The sequence below is a fragment of the Podarcis melisellensis genome (assembly GCF_964234715.1).
Source record: "Podarcis melisellensis genome assembly, chromosome: 8".
NCBI classification, from domain to species: domain Eukaryota; kingdom Metazoa; phylum Chordata; class Lepidosauria; order Squamata; family Lacertidae; genus Podarcis; species Podarcis melisellensis.
In genome coordinates, this window is record NC_138540.1 from 81,107,782 (window position 1) to 81,124,928 (window position 17,147).

At 46.0% G+C, this 17,147-nt stretch overlaps 3 protein-coding genes across 8 annotated transcripts in view; all 3 read right to left on the reverse strand.

Moving 5' to 3' along the window:
- Positions 1–17,147, reverse strand: part of LOC309376178 (uncharacterized protein) — a 44,129-nt gene that overhangs the window by 16,314 nt on the left and 10,668 nt on the right. The gene's annotated exons all lie outside the window — the stretch shown is intronic.
- The window catches only part of LOC309376108 (cell adhesion molecule CEACAM21-like), a 31,815-nt gene that overhangs the window by 3,939 nt on the left and 10,729 nt on the right, over positions 1–17,147 (reverse strand). Inside the window, exons 1-2 of one of the 2 annotated variants that reach the window (XM_081922298.1) lie at positions 2,525–2,672; positions 814–1,176 (exon numbers count right to left, since the gene is read on the reverse strand). The exons of the other annotated variant lie outside the window; for it this stretch is intronic. Coding sequence (XP_081778424.1) covers positions 814–1,176; positions 2,525–2,570 — 409 coding nt within the window. The 5' untranslated portion in view covers positions 2,571–2,672. Of the gene's footprint in view, positions 1–813; positions 1,177–2,524; positions 2,673–17,147 lie in introns of those variants that run through there. 2 annotated transcript variants of the gene reach the window in all.
- LOC309376144 (uncharacterized protein) lies at positions 9,158–16,448 on the reverse strand. Of its 5 annotated transcripts, XM_081922361.1 has the most exons (7): positions 16,265–16,448; positions 16,179–16,225; positions 14,691–15,059; positions 13,370–13,510; positions 11,203–11,306; positions 10,845–10,886; positions 9,158–9,731 (listed from the first exon to the last, which is right to left on the reverse strand). In XM_081922361.1, the coding sequence occupies exons 2-7, from the start codon at positions 16,213–16,215 to the stop codon at positions 9,684–9,686; spliced, it is 741 nt and encodes a 246-aa protein (XP_081778487.1). In that variant the 5' UTR covers positions 16,216–16,225; positions 16,265–16,448; the 3' UTR covers positions 9,158–9,683. The 5 variants fall into 5 exon arrangements, with proteins under 5 accessions (XP_081778487.1, XP_081778490.1, XP_081778489.1 ...); XM_081922364.1 differs by lacking the exon at positions 14,691–15,059 and having other exon boundaries at positions 13,370–13,477; XM_081922363.1 differs by lacking the exon at positions 14,691–15,059.

Sequence of the window (17,147 nt, forward strand, 5' to 3'; positions counted from 1 at the left end):
ACGGACCTCCAGAACAAATTAAGTTCTTAACCCGAGGTACCACTGTATAGGTGACTTCCAGGGCTGTACTTCCACACGAGTCACATGATCACAGCCCTGAAAAAGTGCTTTTTCAGGGCGAGTTTGCAATGCGAAATCATGCAAGATCACAGCATTCAAAAAGGCAGCCGTTCTCTGGTGGGGGAAAAATTAGGATGTCCCAGTTTTACCAGGACGATTGAGGGGTATGCAGCACATTGCCATTGATGAATATCTTAAAGGGATCAAGTAGCACCCTGTTATTTTTGACACATAATTTTGACCCACTATAAGCTAATGCAGGAATCGAACAGTTGTCAAGGCCAGGGAGCTTTTGGGGTTTTCCCTGGTGTGTGGGAGAGAGATTTATGTGCATTTCGCTTGGGGTTAGGGCACATTCGGGAAACATAAACTTTGTTCTGCTAAGCTGCTCCAGGAAAGGAGCTGTGTCCCATTAGCAGAACCTTAAAAATAAATAAATAAACACATCTAAGCCTTCCCGATTCACTTATAATTACTGAACTCAACCAGATGGGTGGGATATAAATAATAAAATAATAATATCACTTATTATGATGATTGGGCTTCTCCACAGAAGGTGTTGTTCTGGAAGCAAGTTTACTTGGTCCTTGGCAGATGCAAAACTCAGTAGATCTTAGAAGTAGAGTTGGAAGGGATCTAAGGGATATCTAGTCTAATCCCCTGCAATGCAGGAATGTAACAACTCTGGGCAGATAAAAGAGAGGGGACACCTGAAGGCATCTCTAAAAGGTGAGAAAGGAGGGGGGGAAATACCTGAGATGGTTATACTGGTAGCTCCCATTTCATTTCGTAGAAATCCTCCCATTCTTAATGTGTAAGTTCCAGAGTCGCTCAGCCTTAAATCTGTGATGCGAAGGGAGCAGTCTGTGGCCCCGGACTCTCTCCCACTGAAGGCAGGTCCATTTTTCTGTTCAGCAAATGGACTTAGGGAATAAACAAAGATCTTATTTTTCTCTTCAGCTGCCCCTCGGTACCAGTGGCAGCTAAACAGATCAACACGTCCTGGTGTTAAGGTGACACTCTGTCCTTCCCTCAGGGTTTCTGGTTCAACTGTGATGTGTGTTTTCGTCTTGCCCTGGCCTGGAATCAGCAGGGAGGAAGAACGTGGGATGAAGGCTGCAGGATGGAGAAGAAAAAGAAAGAAAAGGGGAAAAATTGCTTCTAGGCCAAGACGATGGAGTTGCCAAAGAGTTTCAGACCAGTTTGTGCAAGTTAGCTTAAATTCTCCTTCACTGTAACATACCCCATCCTTCTGTGCAGAGTTTTAGTGTTGGAGTGGTGGTGATATCATCTTTGCATCATATTCATCCATTCTCTTGTTCCTGGGAGAGTGTGAATTAGGGATGCTACAGAGCCAATGAGTTGGGTCACCATGATGAGTCAATACTTTCTCTGACTCAAAATAGCAAGATCAGAAAAGGTTCCTGTTGCACACTAAACCAGGCTGACTGCTGCCTATAAACTAGGGATGGGGGCAGGTAGAGAAATTGGCCAGTGGTAGTGCAGTGGTTAAAGTGTCAGCCTAGGACCTGGGAGACCAGGGTTCGATTCCCCACTCGGCCATGCAGCTCACTGGGTGATTTTGTGAGAGTTGCTACCTCTCAACCTAACCTCTACCTCACAGGGTTGTGGTGGGGCTTGAATGAGCAACAGGGGAACTACAGAAGCCACCTTGAGCTCTATGCTTTCCCCTGCGTCCCCCCAGGAAAAAAAGGACTGAAACAAACTCTCAGCTCACCCACAACAAGTAGAGTTTCTGGAAACTGTGGACACCATCCTAGTCTCTCACTCTAGACTTGCTTCCTATGGTTTCTCTCCTGCGTGGATTTTTTAAAATGTGAAGTAGGACTAGCCTTGTGACTGAAGCTCGTTCCACATTCTAAGCATTCAGATGGTTTCAAACCTGTGACATTTCTTTCCTGTGAGGTGGGATGATGTGCCTTGCTAATGGAGCTCTTTCCACAATCCAAGCACTGATATGGTTTCATTGAGATTTGATCTCTCTGTCTCTGGCTCCGTAAGAACCCCAGCTTGCCCCCCTAGTACTTCCCCTCTATCTTTCCTCACAGCTCCTTCGCTGGAAGGTGTGGGACACCTTCAAAGTCCCTCTCCCTCTCCTCTGCTTGTGACTCCAGCTCTCTTCATTCAGATTCCCTGCCAGCAACACCTGCGGAAATGTTAGGGCAGCAGCAAGACGACCCTCCATGTTAAAATATGCACCTAATTGCATGTTTTAAAACACATTTTCTCTCAAAATAACAGCTTCCTCTAGCTGGAATTCTGGAGAGCTCCATCTCGACAACTTTTGGAGAAGTATGGAATCTGAGGGAGAGTTAAGCTCCCAGCCCCACATTAGTCCGAGAAATGCAAATAAAGTCAGCCAGCATCAGAATTGGAAGGAGCAAATCCTTTGGACATCCCCTACTCCCCCCAAGTAAGTCCTCCCCCTTGTAGGGTCTCTCACCTGCTAAGAGCAGCATCTGCCAGGATGCCATCCATGGCCTGCCCATCTTGCAGGCACCCTTTTTGGGGGCTCGGTTTAGGCTGCCTGTCTCCTCACAGCTGGTGTTCTGGGGTCCTTCTCTGCTCCCTGCCCAGCATGCAGTGCCATGGCTGCCTCCGGCTGAGTCATTGACCACACAGAGGGGAACTGGGCAGCTGAGATTTCGAGACTGGGTTTTCCCCAAGAACTGCAAGACACCCGTACCAGCACTCTATGCTTCTTCCTCATATGCCAAGCCACTCATATGCCAAGCACCCACCTCTCAGAGCTGGTAGCAAAGATGTGATCTGAGCTGAAGAACTGGGTCCAGGCAGTTACAGATAGGTAGCCGTGTTGGTCTGCCATAGTCAAAACAAAAAATTCCTTCCAGTAGCACCTTAAAGACCAACTAAGTCAGTTCTTGGTATGAGCTTTCGTGTGCATGCACACTTCTTCAGAAGAAGTGTGCATGCACATGAAAGCTCATACCAAGAACTAACTTAGTTGGTCTTTAAGGTGCTACTGGAATGAATTTTTTGTTGGGTCCAGGCAGACTGTCATACAGAGTTGGGAAGTTTAGGATTAATTATGGAAAAGGTCTAAAGCAGTGGTCTTCAAAGCAATCAGGACCCCAAACCCACCTTAGACTCCCAGCCAGGAACTTGGCACCCAAATTCACATTTTCTTTACACTTAATAGTGTTAGTGTCTAGACACACAGCATACGTGAAGGCAGTGGTCCATGCCATCCTGGTGTGGCAAGAGAGGAGGGCAATCATGGCAGGAAGGATGTTGTTGTTGTTTAGTCATTTAGTCGTGTCCGACTCTTCGTGACCCCCTGGACCAGAGCACCACCGCACTCATGTCTTCCACTGTCTCTCACAGTTTGGTCAAACTCATGCTGGTAGCTTCGAGAACACTATCCAACCATCGTGTCCTCTGTCGTCCCCTTCTCCTTGTGTCCTCCATCTTTCCCAACATCAGGGTATTTTCCGGGGAGTCTTCTCTTCTCATGAGGTGGCCAAATTATTGGAGCCTCAGCTTCACAATCTGTCCTTCCAGTGAGCACTCAGGGCTGATTTCCTTCAGTATGGAGAGGTTTGATCTTCTTGCAGTCCATGGGACTCTCAAGTGTTTCCTCCAGCACCATAATTCAAAAGCATCAATTCTTCGGCGATCAGCCTTCTTTATGGTCCAACTCTCACTTCCATGCATCACTACTGGGAAAACCATAGCTTTAACTATACGGACCATCAAAGAAACATTCAAACATTTCAGTGTAGTATACTGGCTGCCGAGTAGTTACATTTCAGTGTAGTTCTATGGCCACTGAGACCATATAACACCGGTCCTGAAAAACCTACATTGGCTCCCAGTACGTTTCTGAGCACAATTCAAAGTGTAGGTGCTGACCTTTCAAGCTCTAAACGGCCTTGTCGTTCAGTCCAGACACTGAGGTCCAGCACCAAGGGCCTTCTGGTGGTTCCCTCACTGCGAGAATTGAGGTTGCAGGGAACCAGGCAGAGGGCCTTCTTGGTGGTGGCACCCACCCTGTGGAACGCCCTCCCACCAGACGTCAAAGAAATAAACAACTATCTGACTTTTAGAAGACATATGAAGGCAGCCCTGTTTAGGGACGTTTTAAATGTTTGATGTTTTATTGTATTTTAATATTTTGTTGGGAGCCGCCCAGAGTGGCTGGGGAAACCCAGCCAGATATCAGGGGTACAAATTTATTATTATTAGTAGTAGTACAGTACAGTATCAAAATATTCTTGTGGGGGGGGGTCTACAACCAGAAACCGTATCCACACCTCTCTTCAAGAGCATTGGCTATTCATCTATGTGACATATTGTTGTGAACAGGGATTTTAACACTGACAAATATGAACTATCAGAAAAGAAAAGGGCTTCTTTGTGTTGACGAGGAGATGGGAGTTTGATTGTCTCATATTAGACCTAATATAAATGAGATTACCTGATGAGAACAAGCTCCCACCTCTTGAGTTTGCAGACATCCTCATCCACGTGTAAGAGGCTCGTTTATAATTATATTTTGGGAATGATTCATGTTCTTATTTAGCTACATTGTTTTGTAGTTTCTGAATGTCCCACAATCATATTATAAGGTATTTAAGTCCTATGTTATAAATCAAGCACTGCTAGGTGTTGTTTCTTTTTGTTTTCCAGTGCATTTCATATATATATATATATATATATGCAGGTTTTGGTGTCCTCGGGTGTCTTCCCGTGTAAAAGTTGGGGTGTCTAGGCGACGTTTCGACGAGGTCTCACTCGTCATCTTCAGGCTGGTGCTTTCGGCTTCTTGTTACTGGAACAGAGCAGGATCTCAGTGTTTGAGTTCCTATAAATACTGTTGAGGGGGTGTGGTGTATAGCCTCCAATGTTCTGGGCAGAGAGGAAGTTCCCAGGCTAGTGTGCCTTTTCTTCTTTTGTTCCTTAATTACTTGAGGGATATCTTGAGTGATTTCTTGAGTGATATCCTGAGTACCACTTAGGTGGGTCATTAGGTGTGGATTAGTTGCTAAAGTCTTTGTGTCTTGACCTCTTGAACTTTGTGAAGAGTTTTTCTGAGAAGATGGCTGTACTGCACTTAGTTGTGCTCTGGCTTGGCTTCGTGTATAGGGGCGAGCTGTGGTTTTGTGGCCTGTGTCAGCCAGATCTGTGTAGGGATTGCAGGGGGGTGCAGCATCCGGAGGTGCCACCATGGTTTGGCTACTGGATGGTGTCTGTAATTTATCTGTGGAGAGGGTCTGGGTTTGGGTCTGGTGTGGTTGATTGGTGATGGCGTTCTGTGTGCCTCTGGATCTGGTGTCAGTTTTTGTGGGGAGGGCTAATTTCCAGATGTCTGGCAAGCGGGATGTGTCGTCACGCTTGTTCATGTTGTGAGGGTGTTTCTCTATCTCGATGGCTTCCATGATTATTCTCTTGTGGTGATGTTCCATGTTAAAGAGCAATTTGGAATCTGCAAAATTAATTTCGTGTCCTGTTTCTTTCATGTGTTGGAAAAGAGAGGAAGTTTTTTCTTCTTTTTTGACGGCATTCTTGTGTTCTGCGATACGTGCATTTATTCGTCTGTTTGTTTGTCCAATGTACGTGACAAACAAACAGACGAATAAATGCACGTATCGCAGAACACAAGAATGCCGTCAAAAAAGAAGAAAAAACTTCCTCTCTTTTCCAACACATGAAAGAAACAGGACACGAAATTAATTTTGCAGATTCCAAATTGCTCTTTAACATGGAACATCACCACAAGAGAATAATCATGGAAGCCATCGAGATAGAGAAACACCCTCACAACATGAACAAGCGTGACGACACATCCCGCTTGCCAGACATCTGGAAATTAGCCCTCCCCACAAAAACTGACACCAGATCCAGAGGCACACAGAACGCCATCACCAATCAACCACACCAGACCCAAACCCAGACCCTCTCCACAGATAAATTACAGACACCATCCAGTAGCCAAACCATGGTGGCACCTCCGGATGCTGCACCCCCCTGCAATCCCTACACAGATCTGGCTGACACAGGCCACAAAACCACAGCTCGCCCCTATACACGAAGCCAAGCCAGAGCACAACTAAGTGCAGTACAGCCATCTTCTCAGAAAAACTCTTCACAAAGTTCAAGAGGTCAAGACACAAAGACTTTAGCAACTAATCCACACCTAATGACCCACCTAAGTGGTACTCAGGATATCACTCAAGAAATCACTCAAGATATCCCTCAAGTAATTAAGGAACAAAAGAAGAAAAGGCACACTAGCCTGGGAACTTCCTCTCTGCCCAGAACATTGGAGGCTATACACCACACCCCCTCAACAGTATTTATAGGAACTCAAACACTGAGATCCTGCTCTGTTCCAGTAACAAGAAGCCGAAAGCACCAACCTGAAGATGACGAGTGAGACCTCGTCGAAACGTCGCCTAGACACCCCAACTTTTACACGGGAAGACACCCGAGGACACCAAAACCTGCATATATATATATATATATATATATATATATATATATATATATATATGCAGGTTTTGGTGTCCTCGGGTGTCTTCCCGTGTAAAAGTTGGGGTGTCTAGGCGACGTTTCGACGAGGTCTCACTCGTCATCTTCAGGCTGGTGCTTTCGGCTTCTTGTTACTGGAACAGAGCAGGATCTCAGTGTTACTGGCTCTGTTCCAGTAACAAGAAGCCGAAAGCACCAGCCTGAAGATGACGAGTGAGACCTCGTCGAAACGTCGCCTAGACACCCCAACTTTTACACGGGAAGACACCCGAGGACACCAAAACCTGCATTCCTGTACCCGTGAAAATCTACGAAAGCATATATATATATATATATATATATATATATTGTGGCATGAGCAAATTTTTATTTTGAAAGTGTGGCTCGGAGAACTACTGTGCTAAGGTATTGCCATCCTACTTCCCCCTCAATACAAGTGAACCAAGATTTCATGCATAGGTGTTTAATCTTCCGAACCCATTAAGTAGTTGTACCCTCTCTTTGATTTCTGGAAGTTTTCTCATCAATGATGCTTGTGGTTGATATGGAGCAGAGAGCAAGTCACCCTCACCCGTCACTGTCACCCCAGTTCACCTCACCTGGAAAGCTGGATTCTTTCGCCAGCAGCTGGAGGATGACTGGGTTCCTTTGGCCTCTCTCCCTACCAATTTGAAAGGCACTATGCACTACAGACTGAGGTTTACAAGTCAGAAGACTGGAGGTCTTGAAATCTTTGCAGATGCTAGTTTTGGAAGTGACACCACAGATGGTACAAGCACTTCTGGAGTATGCTACATGTACAACCACTGTCTGTTTGACTGGCTGTGCAAAAAGCAGACGACAGTAAGCCTAAGTTCCTGTGAAACAGAACTCAATGCCCTGTCATTTTCAGTCATGGATTGTGAATGGTTGATGCAACTGTTTCAGGACATCAGAGTTTCTGTGAAATGTCCTATACAGGTGTATCAAGATAACAGATCCTGTTTGGCTTTGCTGAACTCAGAGAGTTGCAAGCAAAGAACCAAATACTTGCAGATTAAGTTACATCGTGCAAGAGAGTGTGTTCAGAATGGACTCATTCAAGTGTCCTACATGCCAGGAAACGAAATCCCTGCAGATCTGTTGTCTAAGGTTGTTAATAGAGAACAACTTAAGGTTTATGTACAGAGGTTGCAATTGGATTGAACCACAGGTACTACAGGTTACACGGAAAGGGGGAGGATGTTGGGATATAGTTCCGTTCCAGCTTAATAGGATCAGGCATGACTGTTGTGTGTCACATGCCTGTTTACTTCCAGCACAGTCTGCTGGGAACTTCCATTTGTATATTGCTTTTGCTATGCTGCTATTTGCTTGGACACGAAGGGAAGCAGCCATGTTTTTCCTTTGTTCCTGAACTATTCTGAATGAACACCTGTAAATAATGCTTACACATGTCTCTGTCCGCCACTTCCGTTGTGAAGATTTATTCACTCTGCTGATAAGAGCATGCTCAGCTTCTGAACGTATCGGAGGCTCAAGTCGCTGATTGATGCTGTTCTGGGAACCAGCTGGCTAGTCCCAGCTGGGCCGTCTCCTTCCAGCCATCCCGCACATTATCAGCAGATTGAACTATGCACACAGAATAGGCGTGAGGCTTGTGAAAGCATACAACAACTACAGATTTATTAATCATAAATCAGGACAAAGAAACATATCTCTCTCTCTCTTTCTCTCTCATCATCTCAGAGAGAACAGATAAAAACACAGCAAGCTGTGCTGGAATGTAAACAGACATGTGACACGTAACAATTCCACACGCCTGCTCCTTAAGGTGGATGGAAATGTCAACATGTGCATGCGCAGATGCAATTTCCGGCACCACAGAAGCGAGTCCCTGCTTTGCGCTGCGCTGGTTTAGTGCAGTGCATGGGGACTCGTCGAGTGGGCGGCTTGGTTCGGGGGCGGCTCGGGGGCCACTTAAACGACCCCCATGGGCCGCTTGTGGCCCATGGGCCTTAGGTTGCCTACCCCTGTGCTAGAGCTATGGTTCTGCAGTTGATGGATGCCGAAGAGGAATGAGGAAGGAAGGAAGAGGTCATTCTAGTCCAGAACCTGCCGGGGGGTAACCAGGCAGCAGATGAGTAACCCTCACAAGAGGAGAGACATCTTCTCAAGAATAACAGACCCTTCAAGTGTCCCTATTTTCCAGGAGTGTCCCAGATTTAGAGAAGACGTCCCAGTTTCTGATTTGATTCCAGAATGTCCCGCTTTTCCTTAGGACATCCCTATTTTCATTGGGGAAATGTTGGAGTTATCCGACCCCCAAGCTGTCTGAAGGCAATCCTGTATAGGGAAGTTCTCTTTTTTTAGTGTTTAATGTTTTATTATGTTTTTATATATGTTGGAAACTGCCCAGAGTGGCTGGGGCAACCCAATAAGATGTATGGGGTATAAATAGTAATCATTATGGAATGGGACGTCCCTATTTTCATCGGAGAAATGTTGGAGAGTATGGAATGAGGTCTCTTTCTGGATCATGAGAACTGAACTGCAGCCATGTTTCTAAATTTTCACTTATCCAAACCTTGAAATGACCAAACTATGCCTACCAGAATGCATATATTAGGTGAAAGTGTGCATTGAAAAGAATCGATCCATGAAAATCTCAGGAAACCATGTCTCATATTAGGAGAAATTTCTTGCAAGAATTAGAACATCCTTCAAAGCGGCATACAAAAATGCGTCCAGTAGTAGAAAGATGCTGGTGGGTTTTAATGAGGATTTGCCCACTTCCTTTCTTCCCCCTCAGCACCAATCCTTTAGACATGTAAGGTGTGATTTCAAGGATTTCAGTCCGGCCTTTTCCAGGGAGAAGTTCCCTCGCGTCTCTGTTTCAGTATCTGCAAGTTGTTCCCATCATGCAGCATGAAAGTCCCTCGGGAACCAAGGTTGGCTCCTGTGTTCAGAACAAGGACTAGGGTTTCCAGAAGGATTAAGCCCTGAAGAGAAAATGTCCTTGTCCAGACAATCACTTGGCAGCAGCTGAAAGGAAGAAATTCAAAAGGGAAAGAGGCTTGAGGGCCCGGGAGAGGCCTCAGCAGTGGAGAGAAGGTTGTTGGGTCCATCTGTTATCTCTTTATCTCTTCATAGACAGACTGGGTTGTGGGCTGCAAGTCCTAAAGAGAAAATGGAGATGGCTCAGGTGGAAGCCACAAACATATTTTCATTTGCAAATTGCCTTCATTCTGCATGAGGTAGGGCTCATCCATTCTCACCTTTGCACCACAATTCTAGGCACACTGGCTGGGCTTACTAGGTCCAGTAACAACAAACAACAAAGTTGTTATTTTTGCCTTGCCAGTTTCCCTGCGAAAACTTGCTTCTAACCATTGAACTGGAGCAAATGGCGATGCACAGAGCCAAACGTGGATGTGTATAAGCCATTCACCCCCAAACTCGGCCCTCCAGATGTTTTGGGACTACAACTCCCATCATCCCTAGCTAACAGGACCAGTGGTCAGGGATGATGGGAGCTGTAGTTCCAAAACATCTGGAGGGCCGAGTTTGGGGGTGCCTGGTATAAGCCCTTTTACTGTGTCTCCTTTGCATGGAATCAGGGCCATCTTAAGCATGGAGTGCAAAGGTCCGCTCGGTGCCCCCTCCAGGTTGCCCAGAGTCTTCGACCTTTTTGGGGGGGGACCCCAAAGTTGTTGACCTTTTTTAGGGTGGGCCAGCGAGGAGCGCGTGGCAGAGCTGGCCTGGCTGGCTGCCTCAGCAACAACAGAGGAGCGGCGGCAGCAGCAGCAGAGCAAGGCCAGGACTGGGCGCCTGGGGGGGGGGCAAGCAAAGCCCAGTGCAACAAGAGTTGAGCCTGAGGCAGCTGAACGAAGCCAGGGGCCTCGTGTGAGCAGCGTGCGCTGAGTGGGCCTCTCAACAGCCCACCAATCCCAGGCGAGCAGGAGGGCAGAGCTGGCCAGCCGCCTCAGCGTCTCGTTCACCAGCAGCAGAAGAGCTGTGGTGCTCCACTCAGCACTGGCTGTTGGCTCTTCTCAATCCCCGGACTCCAAATCTCAGCCTCGGACTCTCAGCCTGGTGCCCCTGAGAGGTGGCGCCTGGGTGCCTCACACCTAGCGCCTATGGGTAGGACGGCCCTGCATGGAATGCAAATAACTGGAAGCCCATGTAGATGCCGCTGCATTGAAGAAGCATGATAGCTGCCAAGGGGCTCTTGCCAACAACAGATATTTGGAGCATATTTGATATTTGAAGTGCAAGGAATTTCCACTCACTAGATATACATTGGCAGCCTCAGAGGAGCTTTCGGGCTCAATCTGCAACAAAGAGAAAAAGATGGCAAAGATCATTCATCGGTTACAAAATTGTAGAGTTGGAAGGGGCTGTTATAAGAATTTGAGGTCTCAAATATATAAATTAAATGTTTATAAATTTACAAGGCAAACACATACGGTACATAAGTATATAAACCACATTTCTGAATTTCATCGCATGCATCTGAAAGGGTAAATTCAGATGAAATTGGTGAGGGGGGGATATGGGCTTGCATTTCTAGGTCAATGGGCGCTCTGAAATAACTACATGCTTGAGGAGTATTTATCTCATGACAAATACCCACCCCAAGTCACTTACCTCAGGCTTTCTCTGTCCTGGTGGAAGAACATTCTCATATATTTGAGGGGTGGGTGTGGCCGCAGAGGTTGTGGAAGACGTTTTGTCCTTCCTATGACGGACACCTGGAGGTGGGGAAAGTCCGGGAATAAAGTCTTAACACGGAACACCTTACTCCAGTGCAGACTCTACAGATCGGCCTGTGACAGCAGTGTAACATCAAGCAATCTTCAGCAAAATGATTCCCTTTCTCAGTTTTCCTTATTCTTATGAGTCTTGCATATTGTAAGCCACCCCGTGATCTTTGAAGAAGGGTGATATAGAATAATAATGATGATGATAATAGTAATAATAATAATAATAATAAAGCAATGCTATTTGAAAGAAGTGGGTCAAACTAATGGAGAGGACATAGAAGTTTCTAGGATAATTTAGGAAGTTGCTCTATGGACCACGATTGGCCAGAATAGCAGGGCAATAAGGCCTCTATACCTGGCAAAACTGTCCAGTTATTCCACTAAGTTTTTTTTTTTAAGTTGAATTTTCTGAGTTCTGGAAACAATAAACTCCCAGTGACTGAATAAGCAATGCATGAGGTGTGTTTGAATGACATGCAGTGGACACTGATTTCCAGTGCCGAGGGCCTTCTGGCGGTTCCCTCACTGCAAGAAGTGAGGTTACAGGGAACCAGGCAGAGGGCCTTCTCAGTAGTGGCACCCGCCCTGTGGAACGCCCTCCCGTCAGATGTCAAGGAAATAAATTGACTTTTAGAAGACATCTGAAGGCAGCCCTTGTAATGTTTGATATTTTATCACATTTTTAATATTCTGTTGAGAGCCGCCCAGAGTGGCTGGGGAAACCCAGCCAGATGGGTGGTGTATAAATAAGAAATAATTTTTTTCAAATAATTGATAAGAATAATAACTCCACAGAGTGGAAGCAACCTGGGTTCCTCATCTGCTTCCTGCCCCATAGCCGGAAAAGCAACAAAACAGTCTGGAAGGTTCCAGTGGTTCGGCCTGTTGCAAGATCATGCACTGGCTGAGGACCCCAGGAGCTCAGAAGGGTCTCTACTTAGGCTGAACCCAGCTTTGCTGCCACTCCCCTCTAGTCTCTTAGGCAGCTGTTTCAGCAGTGTGTGGGTGCGCTGTGGCTTTTGAATGGGAGCCAAGCTTGTCTGTGTGGCCTCTATGGTCTGTCTGTGTGTGTGGAGGCCATCAGCAGCTCAGTGAAGAGGGACTCCTCAGCTATGCATACAGTAAAGGAACCCCTGACCTTTAGGTCCAGTCATGGCCGACTCTGGGGTTGCGGCGCTCATCTCGCTCTATTGGCCGAAGGAGCCGGCATACAGCTTCCGGGTCATGTGGCCAGCATGACTAAGCCGCTTCTGGTGAACCAGAGCAGCTCACGGAAATGCCGTTTACCTTCCCTCCAGAGCGGTACCTATTTATCTACTTGCACTTTGACGTGCTTTCGAACTGCTAGGTTGGCAGGAGCAGGGACCAAGAAACGAGAGCTCACCCCATCGTGGGGATTCAAACTGCCGACCTTCTGAAGTCCTAGGCTCTGTGGTTTAACCCACAGCGCCACCTGCATCCCTTGAACTATGCATACCCTTCAACATTTGTCCATTGAAAATAGGAACGTCCATTTCCATAATGGTAATTTTACTATTTACACCCCATGCATCTTACTGGGCTTTCCCAGCCACTCTGGACAGCTTCCAACATATATAAATAATAATAATAATAAAACATTAAACATAAAAAACCCTTTCCTATACAGGATTGCCTTCAGATGGCTCGGGGGGTCAGATAACTCTATACCCTCCAACATTTCTCTGATGAAAATAGGGGCAAACTAGTCCACATCCTCCAACATTTATCCAATTTATCCATTATTTATATGCTGCCCATTAAACTTTAAAAAAACAAAACACCATCCCTATACAGGACTGCCTTGAGGTGTCTTCTAAAAGTTGTATAGTTACTTATCTACTTGGCTCGGGGGTCGCATAACTCCACACCCTCCAATATTTCTCCGATGAAAATAGAGACGTCCTAAGGAAAAGCAGGGCATTCCGGGATCATATCAGAAACCGGGATGTCTTCTCCAAATCAGGGGCGTCCCTGGAAAATAGGGACACTTGGAGGGTCTGAACCATGGGGCCGGTGCTGGTGTTACTCACGGAGGAAGACGTAAGTCAGGGTTCCCATCAGCACCAATATCACAGCCAGCGATCCGATAATGGTCCCAGCGAGGGCTCCAGCAGGACCGGAAGTAGGAGAAGCTAAGGCTAAGGTGGGGAACACAAGCAGAGCTCCCAATCCTATTTAAAATAATTACCGTAATTTCTAATAACCCAATAATCTGCTGCTAACAAATAATAATAATGATAATAATGATAATAATGATAATAATAATAATAATAATAATAATAATAATAATAATAATAATAATAATAATAATTAATTATACCCTGGCCATCTTCAATAGCCACCAAAATCTGACTCCTGAGGCAGATATTGTGCTTTCCCTAGCGCTAGACAAGGCAAACAACAAAATGCTTTCATGTGTTCCAGGAGAGAAATCAGGAAGTCAACATCAGACAAGAGAAAGTCGAGAATCCCAGCAGCTCCTCCCTCCAGCCTTGCTGGCTTTTCTGTTCAGCTATAACATGGGTACGCAAACTAAGGCCCGGGGGCCGGATCCGGCCCAATTGTGTTCTAAATCCGGCCAGCGGACAGTCCAGGAATCAATGTGTTTTTACATGAGCAGAATGTGTCCTTTTATTTAAAATGCATCTCTGGGTTATTTGTAGGGCATAGGAATTCGTTCATCCCCCTCCAAAACAAATAGTCTTGCCCTCCACAAGGTCTGAGGGACAGTAGACCAGCCCCCTGCCGAAAAAAATTGCTGACCCCTGTGCTATACACATTTCCTGCAACATTGAGTTAACAGGAAGCTAGACCTGTTTAGGGAAGCTTTTAATGTTTGGTGTATTACAGTATTTTAATATTTTTTTGGAAGCCGCCTAGAGTGGCTGGGGAAGCCCAGCCAGATGGGCGGGGGATGAATGAATGAATGAATGAATAAATAAATAAATAATTGACCTGAAAACTGAGATTATGGTAAAGGAGAGAAAAAGGAAGGGAAAGAGACCTCCCCTTTGAGCAAAAGGCCCATTCTATGAAGTTGAAAAGAGGGCTTTCAGACTAGCTACCACAATGTACTGGGAAACTAAAAGCTGAAAAGAACCATCCCACACCTGGAACCTAAAGGAAAACTTATTTTCCAAACCTTCATTATTAGCTTGTGATTACTGAACTCAGCAGTTGTGCCTGGGCTTCTCTAGGGCGGTAGATATCTGGGGGCAGGTTCATTGGAGGATATAATAATCATAAATCAGGAACTGAACCGAGGACACAACTTTGGAGGGATAAAAGCAGGTTACTTCTAAAGGCATCAAGTTCACCTCTTAAAGATGGGAAAGGAAGGGAGACTCATACCTAAGACAGTTAGGATTGCATTCCCAGTTTTGTGTATCACAGGTAAACCCACTGTCAGTGAATACTTTCCCGAGTCATTTAGCCTTAAAAGTGTGATGCGAAGGGAGCAAAACGAGTCGACAGTCTCCCTCCCCGTGAAGGCAGGTCCATTTAGCCGATCCTCAAATGCTCTGGCATAGGTAAATATACGATTTTTGTTTTCAAGTGTCCCTCGAAACCAGGTGCAGCCGTTGTATTGCTTTAGATCAACACTTCCTGGTGTTAAGGTGACACTCTGTCCTTCTCTCAGCTGATTTGGGTCAACTGTGATGTGTATTTCGGCCTTGCCCTGGGCTTGAGTCAGCAGGAAACAAGAACTCAGGATGGAGGCTGCGTTGTGAAGAAAACAAAAACACCTGTACTAGGCAAAAATATACACCGTATTTTTCGCTCTATAAGACGCACCAGACCATAAGACACACCTAGTTTTTGGAGGAGGAAAACAAGGGGAAAAAAATTCTGAATCCCAGAAGCCAGAACAGCAAGAGGGATCGCTGCGCAGTGAAAGCAGCGATCCCTCTTGCTGTTCTGGCTTCTGTGATAGATGCGCAGCCTGCATTTGCTCCATAAGACGCACACACATTTCCCCCAACTTTTTAGGAGGGAAAAAGTGAGTTTTATAGAGCAAAAAAATATGGTATATATGCAGCTGCCAATAGTCATGAAATTTGATCCAGTTCACATGAAAATCAGTCTCTCAGATTTCCATGTCCCAAAACAGTACAATAATGAAAATAAAGACATCCTTCAAAATTCTCACTTTACTGAATTTTATGATGTAGTTCCCCTACCAAGTTTACTCCCCCCTGAATATTGTGCAGAAAATTCGCATAAATATGAAATATGTTCTTAGTGGAACATAATATACAAAAGTGCATTACATTAGAAGAAATTACTTCTGAAAAGTGTGCATTGGTCAAAACTGCACACAAAAGCATGTTTATTCGGAGAAATGCCCACTAATTTGCGGAGCAATTTCAAGGAGTGTTTAAAAATAAAATCACAAATTGCTTCAAAATGTGGAGAACTGAGTTTGAGATTGGAAAAACAGGATACGGAGAAAATCAAAACTGACCCCTACATGGAAGTACGTAAGTTCCATTAAACTAAACAGGGCTTTCTTTTGAGTCAACATGCGTGGGAATACACCGTACATCTGTTTCTATGTTGCTTTTGTGTGTGTTCAACTGCATGCTCGCAAACTTCCTTCTTTCTGCATTGGTCTACAATTTTAAAAGAAACCACTTGTTGTCGTCATTGTTGTTGCTGAGGATCCATGGGCAGGGACGTTGTCAAAGGGGTCTGCTCCCACCCCTTCTTCTCTCCTCTCTCTTATACAAATGGACACAGCCACAGGGAATGCAGCCACAAAGAGGGAAACCTATTGTGGTTCCCTTTCAGCCCCTTGCCAAATGCCTAGGCTTTCTCTGACACCCCCGTTTGCCTCACCTGCTAGGCTCCGATGACGCTCCTGCCTCCTCCCCATTGTGGGACTTCACAAGCTGGATGCTGCCGCCAGCAGGACCACCAGGATGCCTGGGTTCCTCCGGCTGCTCCTGCTTCCAACTCAGCCGCCAGTGACCCCCAGGTCGCTCGCTGTGCTTGGCTGGACCCTTCACCCCAATGAGACAGGAGGCTGGGTGGGACAACTCTGCTTCCTTTGGGGCAGACGGCTCCCTTTCTGCCCAGAGAGGAGTGCAGAAGCTGCGGTTCTGCAAAGACGAATGGGGAAGGAAGGAAGGCTGCTGGGGAGGAACCACACTGCAAATGAGGCAGTGTCAGGAGAGGAGAGGCTTTCTCACATTAGAGGAAGGGAAAATGTCAATCAGATCCGGTGTGGGGTAATGTTTACGGGCAGAGGGGTGCATTGCCTCACGGACAAGCATTGCCTCACGGACAAGTGGGGGTGTGTGTGTGTGGATGCAGTGAGAGGCTACATTCCAGTAACACAAGGGTAGCTTTCTTTCTTTTGCAGCTTGATTGTACTAAAGGGCTCAGAGGTTTCCTTGCAATCTCAAGGACCGCCAAACCCCTTATATCCCTGCCCAAGCATAGAGATATCCAAGGGAGTCTCTGTCTGTGGTCCACCAAAGCTCGGGTGCATAGCTTGCGACTGTAGGGCCATAAGACCCTCCCCCCAAACGGCCTTTCTGAGAAAGGAGAGGTCCGTCAGGAGAACAAGGTTGGCATTGATGGAACAGGCTCAAATGTTTATTATTCAAGGTTGTAAAGAGATAAGCAGACTCTGGAATGCACACTGCCGTGGCATGGTGGGACTGGTGGGGCCATTGCAGGAAGGGGGGGCAAGCCCATGTAAGGACATAGGAAGTTGCTATAACAAAATCAGGTGGTTCTACAAGAAATCAGGTGGTATTGTACTCTGCAAATATATAAAAAGTCTGCGCACCCTGTCTGGGG